The sequence below is a fragment of the Panthera tigris genome, chromosome A1 (assembly GCF_018350195.1).
Source record: "Panthera tigris isolate Pti1 chromosome A1, P.tigris_Pti1_mat1.1, whole genome shotgun sequence".
Lineage (NCBI taxonomy): Eukaryota > Metazoa > Chordata > Mammalia > Carnivora > Felidae > Panthera > Panthera tigris.
Genome location: NC_056660.1, coordinates 17,508,095 through 17,530,874, shown reverse-complemented (window position 1 = coordinate 17,530,874; position 22,780 = coordinate 17,508,095). Strand labels below are relative to the sequence as shown.

Below are 22,780 nucleotides of genomic sequence, written 5' to 3'. Positions count from 1 at the left end.
CATATGTACGAGTTCTTGAAAGCTATGGTGGCAAGCGTCTCCTCCCTACCCCACCCCCCAAAAAAGATGGATTGATGGATCAAAGGAAGAATGGAAAAATGGGTAGATAGGTAATAGAACAACCTTTAAAACCTATTAATCCTAGAATCTGGATCATTGGTGTATGAGTATTCACTGAACAATTTTTCCAACCTCTCTGTAAGTGTGACCATTTTCATAATCTAGTGTTGGAGGAGGAAAAAGAATAGAATTATGCTTAGTTACAGAGATGCAGTTCGTTTCAGAAAATATATTTGCTATAACAGCGTGGGCAAGCAGTAAGGCAGAGCCCTCTGCTTTTGATTAGGTAATCAGTATTACTATATTATAGTAGTATTGATTAGTATTATCTGTTTGGTGAACACCTATACCTGCCAATGAAGCATCTGAAACTGGAAGCTACGATAGAATGAAATGTTTGCAGGTGCAGTGGTACAATATCATTACTAATACGGATACCTAACTACCATTTCCTGAGCCCTTATCTTATGCCAGGCACTGAAGTAGGCACTTTTATTAAGCCATTTATTTCTTAAGTAATCTCTACACGCAATGTGGAGCTCGAATTTACAACCCTGAGATCAAGAGTCACATGTTCTACGGACTGAGCCAGCCCCATGCCCCTTAAGCCATGTATTTCTAATAAATATGCTAAAGATATGGGTACCGTTAGGTCTGTTACGCAGATGAAAATCTGAGCTCAGAGAATTCAAAAGCTTCCTGCTCAAGGTCACACATCACGGCAGATGGTGTCAGGATTTGCACCTGATATGATTGACATCAAAGCCTGCGCTGTTCCCACTTGACCCTCAGTGTCCACAGCGCAGTCCCGTGCAGTCATGTCTGTCTCACCAGGAGCTGCTTGGAGTCACAGGAGATCTGGCCTCACCCCGGAACTACAGAACCAGAATCTACAGTTTTAACAAGCCCCCGGCTCTTTCAGCTGCAAGTGAGTCTGAGAAGCCCTGTACTGAGCCCCGCTACCCTGGAAATGCGGGACTGTGTCTTTATTCCTCTCCCGAAGCTGTGAACGGCGCGAAACGCCTTATCTTATCGGCAGTGAAAATTAGCATTTTGTTTGTTTCCAGGTGTAGCTGCAGCACGGAGCGTTATTAGCCCCCTTCCGAGCAGCGTCGGAGTGAAGACTGCGGACCAAAGCACAGACGTAGGAGTCACGTACCCTGAGTTTGCAGCTCAGCTCTGCGTGCGGTTATCTACTTGATGAAACTCAGATCTCCCCGCTGTCTGTGACTCCGTGCCTTCATCTACCGAGTGGGGACACCAGTTCTGGCTCTACCCACCTCACAGAAAGGCCAAAGGCGCCTTTAAAAGTAAAATGCAGCAAAAACCAAAACAAAATGGAACAGACAAGAATATTAATTGGCCTTGTAGTCGTGTATGGATTATTTACCCACACGTGAGGGTCATCAGGCCGCGGCTGTTTTATTTGTTCCTACTGAGGGTTACGTGGATGCCAGGATTTTTGGGGCAAGTGACCATTCCTCACCGTGCCAGGAATGTCCTTGCTGGAACCCTCCCTGCATTCCGTCTAAGAAGAGGACCTTCTCTGAGAGCAGGGGACTGGATTGCCAGAGGTTGTGTATAAACCACGCATTGGCTCGAACCAAATCCTCTGGCCTCCTCCACGTGCCCCAGCAAAGTCAAACCCTAACAATAGAGAGCATTCGTTGGACTCTTCCTGTGAGGTACTGTGCCCACCTCTTTGTACCACTCTCTCATTTAATCTTTGCAACAACTCCAAAAGATAGATATCTTCCCCATTTTACAGAGGAGGACAACTGAGACCTGAAGACATGAAATAGTGGAACGGGAGTTTCTTAACTACTAAGGTTAGAAAGATGTTGCTTCCAGTCTGGCGTCATCGACCAGAAAAGTGTCACGTAGACGTGGCAAAATTTCCAAAGTTTCATTGTTTGAAACAAATTTTTCTTCCCCCGGTGATTGCCCGGAACTCTAGAAAGAGCAGAGATGACAAGTCACTCGTGGCTGAAATTAGCTTGTGAAGTTTTTGCTCTGAGTGAAAAAGCAGGTATTCTGATGTGTGTCTTTTGTGTCTTCTGACCCATGAACTGGAAGAGAAGAAATAATAATCAAGGAGCCATTTGGGAAAGCATCTTAAGAAAACCTAAAATATGTTCTCTTCTGAAGGATGCTTTCAGCAAAGAAACAGCCTTATTGTCATTTGTGAAAATAGCTTGGATAGTTCAGCAATGATCACATTTCTATTTTGTATTTTAGCGTTAAGATAGGATATGCTTTTCCTTGGCTAAACTTCCGATGGCGAAGAGTCCATTTTTTTCATCTTTATGCCTCACGGGCTCTTTGTGGACAGAGCTCTTTGTGTGCTAGAACTCGCAGCTGGGTTCTCCCTCCCTGGCGCCCAGGGAAGGAAGAATCTGTAGGGATCTCAACAGCCCTTACCTTCGTTGCAGGCGGTGGGGGAGTCAATCCTGGAGAAACAATGACTTCTAATCCATCTTGATCTTCTGCCCCACTCTTCCTTTTCCACTTATATGCAGGGTTTTCCCACGTGCGTGGACGTGGGAGGTGAGCCCCGAGCTGGGACCGTGAGCCCTTGGGGATTTGGGACGCATTAGAAGGTAGAGTTTAGCCATATTGGCTTAGAGTTCAGATGGACCTGGATGCACGTCCCTGCCTGCATCTACCACTTAGTAGTTTCACGAGCAGGAGTCTGCTTCTCTAAGCCGCATCTTCCTCCTTTGCTAAATGAAGGCAATGATATATTTTATATTATCTATTCTAGGAGTATTATATACTTATGCTGTGGCTTTTATAAATTCTAAATAAATAAATCACTGCTATTTAATATTTAACAAATACCATGAACCAGTGAGTCGGATGCAAGTAAACATCCGGTAGTTCCTGGCTCTCCAGGAGACGTCCTACTTATGAATACCTACAGCAAAGTAGTGAGCCCCAAATAAACGGTGCAGAGTGCATCCCGGTAGGAGCTCGCGGGAGGGGGTGAAGCCTATAGCCCGCTGTTGGGGCAGCAGGGGCAGGCTGCGTGTTGAGGCTTCTAGATCTTAACAGCTAGTATTTTCATGGTGGAGCCTGAGCATAAAGTGAAGAGTGAGAGTATCTCAAAGAGAAGGAATGCAACCTTCAGAAATGAGATAATTCAAGACATATTGAAAGAACTGAGAGTCCCCAGTCAGAAATGCCCTTTGGGACTGGTCAGAGCACCTGAGCCACTTAATGAGACCCCCTTGACACGCCTCTGTGCCAGCTGCACGGTTCAGTGCTGGCACATCTTTCAATTATTTGAGACACAAGAAATACAGAATTGCAGGTGAAAAGTCCCACTTAGGAAAATACGATGTTGGTGAAATCCAACACGGCTATGGCTGAACTCAGGTAGCAGGTGACAAGTGTGTGACCTTGGAGTGGCCTTATGTCCAAGCATTGAGATCATGGTGGAAAAGAGCCCTGGACTGGGATCCAGGAGTCCCGGGATTGCCCTGGACAAGCCTCTTCCATCCTCTATACCTGTTTCCAGAAAGCACTTTGAAAGGGGGTGTGGTTTATAAACCTGCCCAAGCCTCCTTCTTCTAGAATATTTAAGTGCAGTTGACCCTTGAATAACACAGGTTTGAACTGACTGGGTTCATTTATACCTGGACTTTTTTCAACACATATAGTACAGTAAGTACTGTAAATGTATTTTCTCTTCCTTATGATTTTCTTAATAATACTTTTTCTCTAGCTTAGACTGTAAGAATACGGTCTGTAACACATATGACACGTAAGATTCGTGTTATCGACTTAATGTTATCGGTAAGGCTTCTGGCCAACAGTAGGCTGTTAGTAGTTAAGTTTTGGGGAAGTCAAATGTCAAACACAGATCTTTGACTGCACAGGGGGTCAGTGCCCCTAACCCCTGCAATGTTCCACAGTCACCTGTGCTTCCTCCTTACGGTGCTTTCAAGGTCGGAAGAGTTACAATACTGGCTTGCTCTTATTTCCTCCCCAGCCGTGGATTTATTTTGTGGTTCACATTTTGTAAAGGGACAGTTATCTAGGGGTGAGAATGGAGGAGCGTGGTGTACATAAATTAGCATACGGGGACTTGGAAATGTGCCAACGTCATCCAAAGAGAAGTCCGGATAACAGGCTACCAGGCCGAGCAGCTTGCCTGAGAAGAGTAAAGAAAACAATTTCCCTCTGTGCTTGCCACAGAAAGGAGGATAAAGGGACTGGAGGATGGATAAAAGTGTCCAAAAAAACATAAAAGATGAGATGATGGGAAACGTTGGCGAGACCACGGAAGGGGCATAAGTGGAAAAAGTCACGGTATAAAAAAAAAATAATAAACTGTGGAAAGAGAATGGAGCGATAGTCATGGAGAAAAGTGAGATCACATAAAACTTTCAGGAGCGCCTGGAAAAAATAAGGCTTTATGAGTCGAACATGAGGAGTCTTTTCTCACCACCTGTGGAGAGTAATTGGCATGGGCTGACTAGAGGTTTGTTTCGCCTTTTTGGCAGGAGCCGAATTGTTATGTTAATATTCCCCTGGCTATGTGTTAAGTACTGACTTTGAATAGAAAGAGTTTTGCAGAAGGGGAAAATTCCCAGCATCTGGTTCTTACTCACTCTGACCACTGAGCTCTTTACAGACTTCAGACTTCACACTTGAAGTCTGAGAAATAATTAGTATCATGGCAGATATTTCCAGCAATGCGTGCAAACGAACAGTTTCCACCAGGGACTCCCCAAAGGTGTTTTATGGGCAGGCAGAGCGTATCCAGGCTAAGACTTAGGTACAAGGGTCCGTTGGGGGGTAAAGGCAGATCTCTTCTAGAACACAGCACCGCTGCCCAGCTCCTGAGTGCTTCCATCTTTGCATTTATCTGTATTGTCCCTTCTCCAGGAGCAGTGTCTTCTTCTTAGAGGCCATTCCACCAACCTGGCTCTTTTACTATTTTAATTGTCTGGAACAGGGTGAGGCAAAAACCCTAGGGAATTTAGGTTGGCATGACCTAATAGTCAGTGCGTTCTTCAAGTGGCATCGTTTTTTCCATTTTAAGAATTATTGACCCATGTCTTGGATTATCATCTTCATTCTTCTTAGGAAGCGACTAAATTTCCAAGACCTCCTACAAACTGACCTTCTTCATGGTCTGCTCTCCCCTGATCGCTGATTTCAGCAAGGTGCCAGGTGCAGACTAAAGACTGAGCTAATTTGCACGAATTTGTGATTTACTCATGACCCCTTAAAAGTTGTGAAGCCTTCGGGATTGCAAAAATAGATTACTTCTTAATTGCAAATGAGCCTGTAGCTGCAAATGATCTCAGACCTCCTCTGAGCACCCCACCTCTGTTACCACTTTCCTCAGATTGTTGCCTTGCTTCCTAGTGTCTTTCCTCACTTCCGCTCCTACAAACGCGTATTTCCAAAAAATGTGATAATGTGACTATTTTTTCATGATTTCCTTTATGGCAGTGACAAAGGAATTTGGTTAAAATACCATATAATTAAGCCCTTGAAGTTTATAAACCACCAGATTTATCAATCCAATAAAGAAAATCCATGTAAAGGGTATAAAAGTTTGTGAGCCAGAGATTCTAACTGAACCATTGGCTCCCCAGGAGTAAATTAGGCAACCAGAGCTATTAAAACCTATTAGGTCACTAAAATATCATTTGGGCAACCACCTCAAGTTCCAGAATGTTCTCTGAGCCCCATTTCAGAAGACAGTATAACAGCTAAGAGGTTTGTCATTTCGGGAATTTGGAACTACACTTTCGTGAAACATTGATTGCTACAACACGGTCGGAGGTTTAACACAGCTGAAACTGAAAAGTGGCAGATTTCTTCCATGAAAAAGATGTTCTCAGGGGCAGGTCCGAGATGGCAGCATAGGAGGACCCTGGACTGCCTTCCTCCCACAGATACACAGAATCCACACCTACATCTGGAGCGGTTCCTCCTCAAGAAGAACTGGAGGCCGATTGAACAGCCTCTGCACAACGAACGACAGGCCACGTATAGAAGAGTAGGAGAGACAGAGGCACTGCAAGGACAGAAACCCTACCCCTGATTCGGTGACCTACGGTAAGGAGGGCTGTCACTGAGGGGCCCACTCTCCAGCTAGAGGCACAGCAAAAAATCGTGCTTTAAAGGGCAACCAGACGATAAGGGAAGGAAATCCATTTACTAGCCTTATAGCTTCCACCAGACAGGTGAGGGACTGCTAGAACCCTCTCTGGGGTTGGAGGACCAGCGAGCATCATCTTGTGTATCCCCTCCTTCACCTGATAGTGTGGGCAGAAGCAGGGTCCATACTCCAGCTGGCCTGCTAGTCTCTAATGCAATGGGCCCCTGGCTCACATAAGCTCCAGCCATTCCCCCAACGAGGCACGGGTGTGTATGCCCCTAGTCCCATTTCCACCCCAGCCTCAGCCATCCAATCAAGGTGGTCCCGGTGCTCTCTCCAGCCCCAGCCCTCCTGTCCGGGGGACCCCACGGTCTCACCCAGGGACCCCTCCCCCACCTGCCTTGGCCTGCTGCATCTGTAGCCAGCTTGCCAAAGCCACCAGGCACCTGCAGTCTACACAGGGGATGCTCCTACAGAAGCCCACTCCTTCAAGACCGGGAGAGGTAGCTGTTCTGCCTAATTCGTAGAAACAAATACAATACAGAAAGTCAAACAAAATGAGACAAAGGAGCATGTGCCAAACGAAAGAACAAGATAAAACCCCAGAATCAAACCTTCATGAAAAAAAACATCCTTGAAGGAATAATGGTTAAGAATTCCCTTAACCTGGGGAAGGAAATTGACATGCAGGTCCAGGAGACACAGAGAGTCCAAAATCAGAGGAATCCAGAGAGATCCACACGAAGGCACTCAGAATTAAAGGCAAGACAGTTTCCTAGACAAGCAAACACTAAAGAAGTTATCGCCATTAAAGCAGCCATGGATAAATTCCTAGAAACACACAACTTTCCAAAATTATGAAGAAATAGAAAACCTGAATAGACCTGGTACAAGTAATAAACTTGAATTAATAACCTAAGAATCCTACAAAAAACAACAGTTCAGGATCAGATACCTTCACGGGTCAATCTACCAAACATTTGAAGAACCGTTAGTACCCATCCTTCTCCATTATTCCACAAAAATTTAAGAGGAAGGAATGCTTCCAAATTCATTTTATGAGACCAGCATTACCCTGGTATTAAAACCAAACACTGACACCACAAAAAAAAAAGAAAGAAAGAAAATTATAAGCCAATATTCCCAATGAACATAGATGCAAAAAGCTTCAGCAAATCATTAGCCAACTGTATTCAACGATACATGAAAAGGATTCTATACCACAGTCAAGTGGGATTTATTCTAGGAATGCACCGCAGGTTTATATCTGCAAATCAACCGATGTTGTATATAGCACATTAATGTGATACATCACAATAACAAAACCAAGGATAAAAATCATATGATCATCTCAATAGGTGCAGAAAAAGTATCTGACAAAATTAGACTTTAATTTTCGATTAAAAAAAAAAACCTCTCAACAAAATGGGTATAGAAGGAACATACCTCAACATGACAAAGGTCATATATGATAAACCCACAGCTAACATTGTACTACTCAGTGATGAAAGGCTGGAAGTTTTCCTCTAACATCCGGAACAAGACACGGACGCCCACTCTCCTCACTTTTATTCAACATAGTATTGGAAATAAGTCCATGCATATATGGTCAGTTAATCTATGACAAAGGTGGCAAGAACATACAATGGGGAAAGGATAGTCTCTTCAATAAATGGTGCTGGGAAAACTGAACAGCTACATGTAAGAGAATGAATTTGATCACTCTCTTACACCTTACATAAAAATAAACTCAAAATGGACGGAAGACTTGAATGTAAGACCTGAAACCACAAAATTTGCAGAAGAAAGCATTGATGCTTTTTGACATTGGTCTCAGCAATATTTTTTTCAACCGGTCTCCTCAGGCAAAGGCAACAAAAACTAAAATAAGCAAATGAGATTTTATCAAACTAAAAAGCTTCCGCACAGCAAAGGAAAACATCAACAAAATGAACAGGCAACCTGTGGCATTGGAGAAGATATTTGCAAATGGTATATCCAATAAGGGGTTAATATCCAAAATTATATAAAGAACTTACCCAACTTAATATTTTTTTTAACATTTTATTTATTTTTGAGACAGAGAGAGACAGAGCATGAACAGGGGAGGGTCAGCGAGAGGGAGACACAGAATCTGAAACAGGCTCCAGGCTCTGAGCTGTCAGCACAGAGCCCGATGCGGGGCTCGAACTCACAGACCATGAGATCATGACCTGAGCCGAAGTCGGCCGCTTAACCAACTGAGCCACCCAGGCGCCCTTACCCAACTTAATATTAAAAAAAAAAAAAAAAAAAGACCAGGGCGCCTGACTGGCTCAGTCTGTAGAGCATGTAGCTCTAGATCTCAGGGTCATGAGTTCAAGCCCCATGTTGGGCATGGAGTCTACTTAAAACTAAAACAAAAACAAACAACCCAATTGAAAAATGAGCAGAGGACTTTGAATAGACATTTTCCCAAAGAACATATATAGATGGCCAACAGGCACATGAAAAGATGTCAAGCTCACTAATCATCAGGGAAATGCAAACCAAAACCACATGAGATATCACCTCACACCAGTGAGATTGGCTATTATCAAAAGAACAAAAAAATAACCAATGTTAGCAAGGATGTGGAGCAAATCGAGCCCTTTTGCACTGTTGGTAAGAACAAAATATTAGTGCAGCCATAATGGAAAACAGTATGGAAGTTCTCAAAAAATTAAAAATAGAACTAACATACAATCTAGCAGCTTTCCATTTCTGGGTATTTATCTGAAGAAAATGAAAATTCTAATTCAAAAAGATAATGTACCCCTATGTTCACTGCAGCATTATGTATAGTAGCCAAGATACAGAAACAACCTAAGTGTCCATTAATACATAAATAGATAAGGAAGATGTGAGATATATATCATGGAATATTACGCAGCCATGAAAAAGAATGAACTCTTGCCATTTGCAACAATATGGATGGACCTAAATGTTATTATGCTAAGTGAAGTAAATCAGAGAAAGACAAATACCGTATGATTCTACTTATATGTGGGATCTAACAAAACAAAACAAATAAACCAGCAAAACAAAACAGAAACAGATTCACAGATCTAGGAAACAGATTGTTGATTACCAGAGAGGGAGGGGAAGGAGTTGGGCAAAACAGGTAGAGGGGATTAAGAGGTACAACCTTTCAGTTATAAAATAAGTACGTCATGAGGATGTAATGTACAGCATAGGGAGTATAGTCAATAATATTGTAATAACCATATGGTTACAGATGGTAACTAGACTTATCAGGAAGATCATTTCGTAATGTATAAAACTATCAAATCGCTGTGATGTACACCTGAAACTAGTAAGATATTGTATGTGGGTAATACTTCAATGATAATAAAAAAGATGCTCTCACTTGTATGTTAAATTATCTCTAACTTTATGTCACAATATAGTAACTTCAGTATGGACAATAAAATGCTAGTTGGCTCCATTCGACACACTAAGGGCAGTTGGTTAACATTTGGAGTATTCACTTCAGAAATTCACACTCCAGGAAAGATTGATTAGCATAAATTCCCTAACCAGAGACCACACCACAGAGGATTAACACAAAACCTTCTAATATCAATCAATACTTACTGAGGCTTATTAATCAGTGTAAGTTGTACTGGAGAGAATTTTTAACTGAGAAAATGAATAACGTGCAAGTAATAGGGTAGGATAGAAAGACCTGTATCAGCACGAGTTGGGCACGTACTGGCCAGAGTCTGAGCAGTGAAAGAAACCACTGTAGGTATTTCAAGTAGAAAGGGATGTAGTCCAGGGATTTAAAGTTTCACAGACCTCTTAGGTTTGGGGAAGTGAAGGACAGAGAGGAATTCAGGAAATCAGGAAGTGCAAGGGTAGAAAGAAACTACAGCTGATGATCTGCCCTTAGTGGGTGATGTTGAGGAGGCTGCCTCCTCACTTTGGGGGGAAGTCACTCCCCAAATCTTATGTCTACGGTCTACAGAAAGGCATGTCCCTAGTTGCAGCTGCCAGTGGGGAATTGGTTTAGTTTTCTCTTTTACCTTCTGAATCCCACGCGAGGGCTTCTCATTGAGAGAACATGAGCCAGAATTTCTGCCAGCGGAAGAGTTTGGAAATGTAGTTTCTTGCTCTCTAGCCCCACCTAGAAAGGGAGAATCTAAAAGAGCTGGGGTGATTTTCATGAATAAGTAGTATTAAGCTTAGGGTATAAGGATCTGTCCAGCCCAGCATCCTTTTGAGATGGTCTCTTAGGTCTAGAAGAGCCTTCTTCAGTAGCACTTACTGCAACTGTGAAAATAGTCCGGTGTGGTAGCCAACAGTTCCCTGTGGCTATCAGACACTTGAAATGTGGCCAGTGCAATTGAAGGAATGAGTTTTTAGTTTAATTTAATAAACTTAAATTTGAACTCACGACATGTGGTTCATGGCTACTGCATTGGGCAGTCCAGGTCTAAACTCTCTTTGGTCCCTGTCTCCCCTTCCTTTAAATGGAAGATATTGCCTGATTTGACCTAAAGTGTCCTAAACCTGCCGGTTGAAGATTTGTTGTATTTACAGTGTGTTGAATGTCCTTGTTCGAATGACTATGTGATGGATTTGGGGAAGAGGGTTTCACCGGGCTTGCAGAATTGGTCATCTGACTGTTTTTTGTGCCAGCCGACTAAGAAACATCATTAGATATTTGGCTGAATTTAATCCAAGACTTGCTGTCTCCATAACATAAAACAAGCAGAAAGGTAGCCGGAGGCCACCGATGTTTACCTACGGAACCTAAAACTGCAAGAACCAATTAGACTGATCGGTTTGCAACATACATTTTTCTCTCAGAAATGTTTCTCAGACCTTTATAATCTGCAGTATTTTTGCTGTTAGCACACCTTAGCAGATGACAAAACATACAAACACTACATAAATATTAATACAAAACCCACATAAGCTAGTTGCTGTCCCCTGAATACTCTTTTTTTTAAATGTTGATTGATTTATTGTGAGAGAGAGAGAGAGAGTGAGTGAATGGGTGGGTGAGTGCAAGCAGGGGAGGGGCAGAGAGAGAGAGAAAACCCTAAGCATAGGCTCCGTGCTATCAGGACAGAGCCCAATGTGGGACTTGATCTCACAAACTGCGAGATCATGACCTGAGCCGAAATCAACTGAGCCACCCACGTGCTCCGAACACTTCTGTTTTTAATGTCAGCTATGCCCGTGGTATTTTTTAAAATCATGCACATTACATAAATTTCTATGTATGAAATTGTTCTTCATTTATATGGTTGGATCTGCATTTCGTAGTGTCATAAAGACAGCTCAATATTCTACAAAAGAACCCTGACTGCCAAGCGTTCCGCCGCTTGGAAAACCACACGCCAATTTGCTCCATATGTAAAATTCTCTCTATTTAGTTTCCCAAAGTGCCCGGCATCACACGAATCAAAACAGGCACTTTCGTGGATACGTGACACATTTTCCCGCCATCTGAAAAGGACATTAGCAAATGAGGCTATTTATCATTTCTTTCCCTATCAGAAAAAGAGAAAACTGATGATTTCGATGTCACGATTTTTCTTTTTCTTTTTTTTTACATTTGAAAATTTTCTCTTTCTGCATTTGTCATCCTTCAAAAAATTGCTCACAAGTTCTCAAAAAAATAGTGTCCCTTATTAATTTAAGAACTGGGTTATCATGGAAATGGTACCACATGATGTTTTGAACACTCACGGAACTCAATTCACACAAACTTTGGCCTCCTCACTAATTATCTCTTTACCTGGTGATGGATAACTTGTTAGAGTTGTCTTCAGAGAGCTACAAATACTGTCCTGAGGAAACCAGTCCCTGGGGCATTCGCTTAGTCGGCAAAACCTCATACCGTCGCTGAGTTATTTTTCAGCCTCGACACAATTCAGATCGATCCAACTGCATCGAAGGCATCCTGGAATTAGTGATTTGCAGTTTCGGTGATTCTTTGTGGGCCTTCCCTCGGATCACAGGCCCTCAGCATTAAACGGTTGTTTTACTGTTGACCAAGGGACAGATTGTGGGGAGGGGGAGATTTGTGTCGGTTCGTAGCGGGTGTCTGTCCACACAGCTCAGCGTAGAGGTTGGGAAGGGTTTGGGAAGCAGCTCCTCCTTAGATAACTATAAACAGACCATGTGTATGGGTTAGAACCACTCGGGTCATCTACCAGGAGCCCAAGAAGCAAGAGGGGGACAGAAAGGGACTCAAATACAGAAATTCTGCAAGTCTCTTCCAGCGGCGTTTGGGGCCCTGTCATTCCGCCTCTGTGTTACGCCGTGAGTGGATTTTCTCATTTAAGGGGCTCCCTCGTCTAGCACATTCTCTCAGGCAGTGCTGGTGTTCTCACCAATCAGACTATGTATGTGGTGGTCCTACAGGCCCAGCACACTTGTGGGACTTACGGACGATGACAGTACCCGCGGACTGATGCGACAGGATGGGTGCTTTCCGATTAGCCCTCGGATTCCGGTGGTGAGGGCCTAAGTCTCATTCAGCTTCTTGTCAAACCATGTTTAGACTTCGATCCAAAACTGCAGACGTGCCGATCAAAAGCTGTCAGCTCAGAGTGTGCTGCCACGATAACCTCATTTACATCGAGATAAAAGCACCACCTTCTTCAGTTTAATCATCAATACTTTTGGTCTTAGCTGCAAGGAGGACTTAGATGATTGTGGAAGTATCTGTCTTCTAGGCTATTTCTGTGATGGATGAACGCTCCCTGATTCTCAACTCTTCACCAGAGTTCTAACGGCTGGGAGTACAGCTAACAGGTCCGATCCATGTGCCAAAGTGGTTCATGAGAATCTTCGCGCTCTCGCTGCCCCTAGGTAAAATTGGATGGTGCTGAAATATTCTAGTTTGATTCTTCAATTGGAAAGGAAAAAATCTAATGGATGATGAAGCATAACCTATTAGGCACTTTTGCGTGCTCTTGACTCACTTGTTTACATGGACGGATGGTGGACATGGTGGGATTTTTACAAGCGTGATTTTTTAAAAAGCTTCTGAATTGTATTTCCTCAACAGGATTTGCAAGGCTTTTGATGCTTTGAAAGGCAAAGTCGGAACCAAACTGAGCTCTCAGGGGGTTTGTTTTGTTTTTGTTTTTGTTTTCCTTTTAAGCAGACCCACAGTTGTTCATGGAATCAAACTGGCCTTAGATTGCTTTAAGGAGCAGTGGCTGGTGCTTCCCAAAACGCGGACCGGACACCGTGACCTTCTGTTGTATTGCTAATATGGACTCCCCCCTCCATGCGGCTGCCTTTACCTGGAGATGCAGAGGAGAACCAGTAAAGCCCTCTTGGCTTATCTCTTTGCAGGCTTGTTGATCGGTGCTGGCTGTGCCCTCTACCCCTTGGGCTGGGACAGTGAGGAAGTCCGTCAGACTTGTGGCTACGTCTCTGGCCAGTTTGACCTGGGTAAGTTTCCTTCGTCAATGACACTCCTTTTAGAAAAGAACCGCATGTGACTTTTCCTAGAAGCAGAGAGTGGAAGAGAGACAAGGGAGAAAAACACACCCTGTAGTGCAGCTAGCAGTCATGTGTAACAATACGCACACATTCGCTTATCCGTTTGTTGAGTGAAATCATGCCAATCTACCGTTTGCCTGAACTGTGGGAAGTATTGTGGATACAAAGCTTAGATAGAGCCCCTGCTCTGAAGAGTTTATATGCATTGATCAATTCATTCAAAAATCATGTGTTAATTACTTATTGCAGGTGCTGAAAAGAACTATGTGGAATTTATAGTCTGCCTGAGATTTCTCGAGGGCTAAGAAATCCAAAGCGATCTCACTCCAGAGTAATAGACAGCTTTGTGGGAGTGCTGGGTCTTGAACACAGTGATGCACGAGGGTCGTCTGGCAGTAGACAGAAGCATCTTGCAAGCCAGGAACACAGCAGATCGAGAGCACCAGGGAGGCATGAGAACAGTCCATCAGGAGGCCACAGGGGTAGGAGAAGCAGGGAGAGATGTGATTGAATAGTTAGAAGTTCACACACTGCTGAAGGACACCTCATGACTTTTTCTGGAAATTTCAGACATTTTCACTTGTAGCTATAGTGTGTTCTACCTAGCAGTCCATTAAAAAGGTAGCATAGGACGATATGGCTTGCATCATGATAACTTGTACTAATTGGATTATATTTCCCTCGGTTGATAAACCTAACTTTTACGCCAACACTTCCTTATTTCTTTCTAGTTAAGTATCATGTCTATTCCAGCTTCTGTTATTTTAAGGCATATCATAATGAAAAACTTAACGAAAGTAAGCCTTCTCTTTATTGGATTATTTTCTGAGGATGTTTTTCTGGAATCGGTGTTCCCACATCGAGGATTATTGCCAAATAATAGCAAATATACGTTTCCCTAACATAAGGATAGATTGAGTTTTTGATGATTGGTTCATAGTGAGGTACTAACTTATACATTCGCTTTTCACATTAAACACTTCACTCTAAGAAGAAATATTTGAGGGAGGTGGTCTAATGTCAGTATTACTGTTATATCCCAAATCATCATTAAAAAATTGTATGGTAGAACTTCTGTGAAAAAAATTTCTGTCCGATACTGAGGAAAATGGACGGATGTGATACCATATCAAAGTCCTGTGGATTTGAAAATAAAGCATGATTTGTTTGACTCATTGGATGACAAACACCCTGCTTCCCTCAAAATAATACTAGCTCTTTTGGCGGAGAAGTTGGTACGTTAAATACTACGAATTTGCATGGATAAAAAAATATAAGAGGTTTCGGACCGCTCTTTCTTTCCTTCTCCATAAGGCTTTCCTAAGTCTGGATCAGTTTGTGATTGCCATAAATGCAGAGGAAAATGCTGGCACAAAGTTGAGTGTCAGCTTGGTTTTTGTTTGTTTTTCAGTTTTTTACCTTTTTTTGTTGGTTGGTTGGTTGGTTGGTTGGTTGGTTTTTTGGAAAGCAAACTGTGTCCAGGGGAGACATTTTAACATAGCGTTTGGCATTTTTCTTTCTCTGGTGTTTGAGGCATTCTTGGCCGTTTCACACATGCCTCAACTTGATTAGAATACTGTTCTTGCTGATCTCTTGCTATTGCGTGTTGCTATATTAATTAGCAGGTTGTAATGAAACCCATATCCTGTTTTTTGCAATTTTCATTACTGCATCTCAGTAGTTCATATCTTCCCGGCATTGTGGATTAAACACTTGAATGTCAAACTTAAAAAAAAAAAAAAAAAGACTTGCCTCTTTACTACTGGTAATAATTTCTTATGTTACTAAACTCACCGAAGCCATTTTAACAATTTAAAAACTCTGGTGGTTTTAATTTTTGCCACACCAAGATTTTTTTTTTTTTTAATGTCTCTTAGCGGGATGGTGAGGAAAAAATGGAAACTGGCATCATCTACAGATAAAACGAGTCCTTGGTCCTGCAAAACTGCCTCTGTGTTCTGTCTTTTTTTTTTTTTAATTTTTTTTTTTAACATTTATTTATTTTTGAGACAGAGAGAGACAGAGCATGAACGGGGGAGGGGCAGAGAGAGAGGGAGACACAGAATCGGAAGTAGGTTCCAGGCTCTGAGCCATCAGCCCAGAGCCCGACGCGGGGCTCGAACTCACGGACCATGAGATCGTGACCTGAGCTGAAGTCGGACGCTCAACCGACTGAGCCACCCAGGCGCCCCTGTGTTCTATCTTTAAAAAATGGCGACTGTTTCCTTGCACACTGATGGAGACTGAACTTCAGCGGAGCGAAGGCACAGATTCTGGTGCTCAGTTGGGAGAACCCAGGACCGCAGTTGGGAGCCACAGCACGTGTGCGAGGGGGAGCATTCTCACTAAGGCTGGCCCTGGGGCCCATGTTTTTAATGGTGTGCATGTCAGTTGCCAGAGCCACACTGCCTCTACTTGCTTCTGAGAAGCCAATCTCATTGCTACTGCCTCTCCCAGGAGACTGTGTGGGCACATCTTCCCCCTGAGACCTGGGAAACGTTAATGTTGTTAAGGTTCATGCGGTCCTTATTGTGGGATGTGGGTCACTCAAGAAACCATCCCCTTTGTTTTTATATGGAAGATTATTTAAGGAGTGTGTTCATTCAATTACCCAGCCGACAAATATTTCTGAAGTGCTTACTGCCTGCCAGGCCCTGTGCTAGGTGTTGAGGACATGGCATCACCAAGGCATTTTGAAAGACCCCATGCATTGCCGTCAGGGAACCAGAACCTACCAGAAGAGCCAGATGTTCAAGAAGATAATATACACCGTCAGTGTGTCGGAAAGGAAGGCGCTGCATCGGACCTTGTGGTTGCCTTGCCAGCATCATTCCATTCTGGTCGGTGATTCTGAGCCAGAGGCAGGGAAACAGCTCTGTGAAGAGCCGGCTAGTGACTGTTTGCAGCTTTCGGAGCCATATGGTCTGTGTTGCAACTATTCAGCTCTGTGTTGTAGCATGAGAGACACTCCATGCGCGAGTGGGTGTGACCGTGTTCCTGTAAATTTGTTTTTACAAAAACAGGTGGTGGGGCCACAGTCTGAGGACCCCTGATCTCAACCAAAGCATGCCCCCGCCACTCCAGAAATAGGTTCATTTCAGATAGACTCATTTATTGATCCCTTCAGCCTCCCAGACAGCTGGTCGGGAGGCAGGGCACCGATCGCGCTGAGCAGCCTGGTCCACTTGACCTAGTCTGCTGTATACTTACTACCCTCTTCATGTTGTGGGCGTTGCGAATTAGGTGACCAACTCTCTAACTTCGTCTTGGTCATCTTACCTCTTAATACTAGCTTGGGATGGGGCGGCGTAAGCCCATTTAGACCGGTGATATTGCAGGAGATGTTTCCAGAGGCTTTGGGAGAAGAAGGGATCATATGCCTAAGGGAAAGGCACCAGAAGCCATGCTCCCCCCTCCCTCCAGCAGCCGCCTCTGAGTAGGTAGAATGGCAGGTGGGGACAGCCTCCAGGGGGAAGGGGTGGGCAGAGAAACCAGCTGGGGTTCAGCCACCCCTGAAGCACGACTTCCCTAGGAGCTTTCAACCTTGCGGATACATAGTACATAATACATGGTGATTCATTTCCTTACTGGGTAATTTTAAAGGCATCCTTTCTCTCTCTTTTAAAAATGTTAACTTATTTTGAGAGAGAGAGAGAGAGAGAACAAGCAGGGAAGGGGCAGAGAGGGGGAAGATAAAGAATCTCAAGTAGACTCTGAGGTGTCAGTGCAGAGCCCAACACTGGGCTCGATCTCACGAACCTTGAGATCATGACCTGAGCCGAAATCAAGAATCTGGCGCTTAACCAGCTGAGCCACCCAGGTGCCCCAAGGCAGCCTTTCTCGTACTGGCAGCTGAACGCAGCCTAACTGGTATTTTAGTTAGTTGCTATGTCACAATTCAAGGGGACTTGACCTCTCCTGGAGGCTTCCTAAGGAAGGAGTATTTTTAGCTGAGCCTTCAAGGCTGTGAAGTGTTTAGGTAGATAAAGAGTGAATGTGGGTGTGTTTTAGGCTGCAGGGAGGCCAAGGAGAAGAGGGAAAGAGCCCAAGCAGGCACACTGGAGGAAGGAGGAATGCTGGTGGGGTGAAGGTAGGAAGGGCTTCCCAGGCATTTAAACTGAGTGCAAACATATAAGACGTAGTTAAGCAAGGAACAGATTTCATAAAAACTCACATTTGTGGTTTTAAGGTAATGTGGTAGGAGTCTAATAGAATCTACTTTTTAAAATGCCTTTTTCCCGGGTGCCTGGTGGCTTAATTGGTTAAGTGTGTCCAACTGTTGATTTCGGCTCAGATCATGATCCCATGGTTCGTGGCCCCGAGTCAATCAGCACAGAGACTGCTTGGGATTTTCTCTCTCCCTCTCTCTCTCTGTCTCTCTCTGTCTCTGTCTCTGTCTCTGTCTATCTCTCTCTCAAGAATAAACAAATAAAAATTAAAGAAGATAAAGTGTCTTTTTTCCTTGGCAAGGAGACTTGGGGAGGATTTTTGTGTGTGCCTTGAAAACAACTTTATAAGGCTATTGATTCTTTGTCCAGAATTAAGTGCAAAGCTTTGGAGCAATTTCACAAAAATACCCACTTTTGCAAATCAAAGATTGTTACTGTTTACCTTTGGATCATTCTTCTTTATGGAGAAGCGAGGAGCATGTTTGAATACACGTATTTTTGAAACAAGGAAACCAGAGTACAAGCAGGCTGCATAATGAATTTCTAAATTATGCAGCTAAAATTGTACAGCTTGCCTTGACAGTAGCTTTCACCCTTTAGAAGCATTAGAATCAGAGGCCGACTTGTTTCTCTCATTTGTTTTATTTATTTTTTATTAAAACAAATTTTTTTAAGTGTTTATTTTTGAGAGAAAGAGAGAGAGAGAGACAGAGCGCAACCGGGAGAGGGGCAGAGAGGCAGGGAGACAAAGAATCTGAAGCAGGCTCCAAGCTGTCAGCAGAGCCTGACGCGGGACTCAAACTCACAACCCGTGAGATCACGACCTGAGCTGAAGTCGGACGCTCAACCGACTGAGCCGCTCAGGTGATCCTCTCATTTGTGTTTTAAACAAGTATCTCGGGTGATTCAGGTGCAAGGGGTCAGCAGCCATACTTTGAAACAAAATCACCCGATTTATAAAGAAAATTATATTTTTTTTAATTTTTTATTTGAGTATAGCTGACACACAGTGTTACATTCGTTTCACATGTACAGCACCGTGATCCAACATCTCTGTTCGTCACGCTATGCTCACCACAAGTGCAGACATCATCTGCCACTACACAATACTGTTAGTCCTTGACTATATTCCCTGCGCTGTGCCTTTAATTCCCGTGTCTTGTTTATTCCACCACTGGAAGCCTGTATCTCCCCCTCCCCTTTACTTGTTTTGCCCATCTCGCTACTCCATTTCCCTCTGGGACAACCTTCAGTTTGTCCTCTGTAGAGAGAGAAAATTAGTTTTTTGTACTTTGCTAGAATTTAGTTTAATATCCACTTTGTTTTATATAAACTAGGGGGCTTTAGCTTTAGGTTACAGAGAGCTGATTCCAGCTGGCGTACACAAAGAAAATATTTACCATCTCTTATTACAGCAAGGCCAGAGCTAAGGTGAGCTGCAGACTTGACTGATCCAGGGGCTCAAAGATGTTGTCCAGGGCCCAAGATGTTGTCCAGGGCCCAGGTTTTTCCCAAACCGGAGACCTGCCGCGTGTGGGTTCTTCTCCTCCATCTTGAGGCTGGCTCTCTTCTTCTCATCGACGATTACGTTTGGCACTTGTAGCCTGTTCGTGTCATAGAAAAGAGGGGGAGTCTCTCCCCAGTCCCAGCAGTGGAATAAAAGTCCCTCTTCTCAGTCTGATTGGGCCAACTTGAAAGAATAAGAGCTGTCAGGGGTTACCGTGTACAAAATGGCTTCTTGTGGCCGAGCGTGGATGGGTTCAGAGTTTTACAGAACCAGATTTTACTGAGAAGTAGTGGCATCTGTAAGCGGAAGATGAGGCTACGAACGGAAAAGGCATCTCAGTGTGTCTTTTTGTTGTGGTTGGACTTGGTGCCCTGCTCTCCTTCCATCACGAAGTCCGTGGCTGCAGATTAAGGGTCAGTAACGGCTCATGCTGTGTAAGTGTCAACAATGGTGAATTTATGTATTACTTTTTAAGAGAAGAAAACAGTATAAGTGTTAAGAATAATATGTAAGGTAACACAATATCTTCACATAATAAAAATACAGTAGACGTTTGCTGTTATTATTCATGTTATTTGCACAGGACCATTTTTAATGAATATTGGTTGATTAATCTTTTTTTCTTTCTTTTACATTTTATAACAGTAAATTGGGATTTACACATTAAGCATAAGGTCTCTCTAATCAGGTTGTCCAATTGATTTAATTCATGCCTCGAAGATATTTTCATCCACCAGACTTTTCTAATTATATCCTTATGATCAAAAGTAGTGTTTCAATTAATTTGTCTTGCTAATTTGCCAAGTAAATTTGAGTAATCATTGCTTTCATTTTGCTATTTAATTTCATTAAGAAGCCATCATGTTTCCTGTTCTTGAAATTATGCTCTTGGATTCTCAAGAACTACTGAGAACTCAGAGCCTGTCAGTGTGAAAAAGATGAGAGCCTGTTTCTTCCAAATTTTCAGACCAGGGAAGAAATCTCTTCTCATCGAATCTGAACAATAACCACATCACATCTCTTTGGGCACATCTCTTTCACTCCTGACTTCTGTTTTTCTCCCTTCAAACCTAATCACACTTGAGAAAAAATAATTTGCAAGTTATAGTCAGTGGGACAAAATGAGAACAAAAAGAGAAAATTTGTCCAAGTTGCTAGAAGTCATTTAGAAGCTCCAGGAGGAGCCTGTATTCCCTCAAATAGCATGCTAGCACAGGAGGATGGCAGAAGACCAAGCAGCCGCTAGGAGCTAAACCAAGACCCAAACTGGGTAGTCCCAGGGTTACTCACAGGAACCCTCTAGAATGTGACTCTAGATGATGCTGGTCAAGTGCCACGGGCAGAGGAAGGTCTGTGTAGCCAGTGATGAAGTGATGGGGCAGCGCCCAGGCAACTCTGAAGGAAATGCAGCCAGGTTGGCCGGTCACTCAGCCTTCTTATGGTTCTCTTTTCATGACAAGAAGGGTTTTCTGCATTCATTCTAGAATGAGAGGAGAAGAACCAATTCACTTCAGGGCCATGAATCCCAGTGGGACCATGACAGTAATGGCAGCCCATGCACATACCCATTTTAAGTTATCGCTTAGTAAATGCCTCTAGTACTGCTTTAGCAAAAAGTACCCCATTCTCTATAATCATGGGTCCAATTCTGTCTGCTTCCCTAAGTGCATCTTTGTAGGTTCCAGATGAACCAATGGGACAGGAATTTTTCAACTTCGGCGTCTAGTTCAGGGTTTGGCCCAGAGCGGTATTCTGCAGATTTATTTATTCGACAAATACTTATTAAGCACGTTCTTGGCATCAAAAAATTGTGCCACAGACTTAGGATGAAATTGTGAATTAAGATAAACATGATCCTTACGCATGACACATATCTGCCACCTACGAAATGGTTAAACAAAGGGAGGGAAAGAGGGAAGAATGATGGAGGGGAAGAGAGAATAAAGAGACGTGGAGGGAAAGGAAAGAGGATGAGAGGGAAGGAAGGAACCCTACTACTAATTTCTGACCTCTAAAAGGGAAGTTGCCATCATGTGTCTGTATATACTTGGCCATTGATAACCCGGGGAGAATTATGGCATTACTCTCTAAAGGAATATGGCTGAACCATCTCGCAGAAAAAAATCAAGTTAAGGGTCATCGTTTAAAGAATGAAATGCCCCAATAGGTGAAAAAGAAAGAGCTCTAAATTCTTTCCTTCCTAGAGTCCTTTTTGGTTTGGTTATTTCGGAGAAGGATTATTCCCAATCTTGTATTCAGCCTTTTTAAAACTTAATTCAGTGACTTACAGTGATTTGCACCAGTGGAATTCAGTGATTGTAGAAAAAGGTAATTCTCTTTAAAAGCCTGTGAGACACAATATTTCATAAGATATGGCCACCACACTATTGAGAAGAATAGGCTAATCTCTCTTTTAAAGATTTTTCTTAAGTTTTTTCAGTGTTATCCCCATTATAAAAACAAAAAATATGGGGTGTGTATGTGGCTTGGTTGGTTAAATGTCCAACTCTTGATTTCAGCTCAGATCATGATCTCACCATTCCTGTGATCGAGCCCTGCATCAGGCTCTGTGGTGACAATGCAGAGTCTGCTTGGGATTCTCACTCTCCCTCTCTCTCAGCACCTCCCCTGCTCGTGTGTGTGCATTCTCTCTCTCTCTCTCTCTCTCTCTCTCTCTCTCTCTCTCTCTCAAAATAAATAAATAAACATAAGAAAATAGATACACCTCAGTTCCCTGCCATTTTAGATATAGTATACTTAAGGAACTTCAGGAAATTCAACTGGCTTTTCTAATTATTCTTTTGTGTGAGGTGCTCTTAACTATTTTCTTAGTATGTTCCACTAGAATATTAATCTAGGGGTAGAAAAGCACTGATTTTAAATTTAACTGTTTCTGATGTTTTAGGTCCTCTCTCAGGAATGAACTTTGTTCAACTGATTCTATCATTGATGTCCTTAAGAAAGAAAGGGCAATTAAGATAAATTGGCTATGTGAACATCATCTTAAATAGATCTGTAGATTGTATTGAAATTTCCTGGTAGTTAAGGATTTAGGAAATAATCTGCTAATTAGGGAGACGAATCTATCCCCTCCTACCATCCCAAGCTACCCCTTTGGATGATGTGATTAGTGCAGCCCCCTTGAGAAGTCCTCTCCTTGCTCCCTGCCCTCAAGGAGATTATAGTTGAGAGATTTATCACAGATTTATCTTAGAACACTCTCTTATTAAATAGTAACACTGAGGAAAGACCTGCCAGTGAACCTTCCAGTTGCTGGGAGATTTGTCTACACAAACATTAGAGAAGAGTTCTTTCAGATCTTGATAGTAAGATTCTTAATCTCAGGAGAAATATTTCTGCCCCAGAGTTGAGAACTCAGATGTTTTGTGACCTTACTGTGTATTTTTGCCTTTGTTTCCTAACAGAAGAGAG

General features: G+C 42.9%; 1 protein-coding gene across 3 annotated transcripts in view; it reads left to right on the top strand.

The window, feature by feature from the left end:
* Positions 1-22,780, top strand: part of LHFPL6 (LHFPL tetraspan subfamily member 6) — a 261,724-nt gene that overhangs the window by 217,553 nt on the left and 21,391 nt on the right. For all 3 annotated transcript variants that reach the window (XM_042960156.1, XM_042960059.1, XM_015544549.2), the window contains exon 3: positions 13,523-13,621. In XM_042960156.1, coding sequence (XP_042816090.1) covers positions 13,523-13,621 — 99 coding nt within the window. The remainder of the gene's footprint in view (positions 1-13,522; positions 13,622-22,780) is intronic.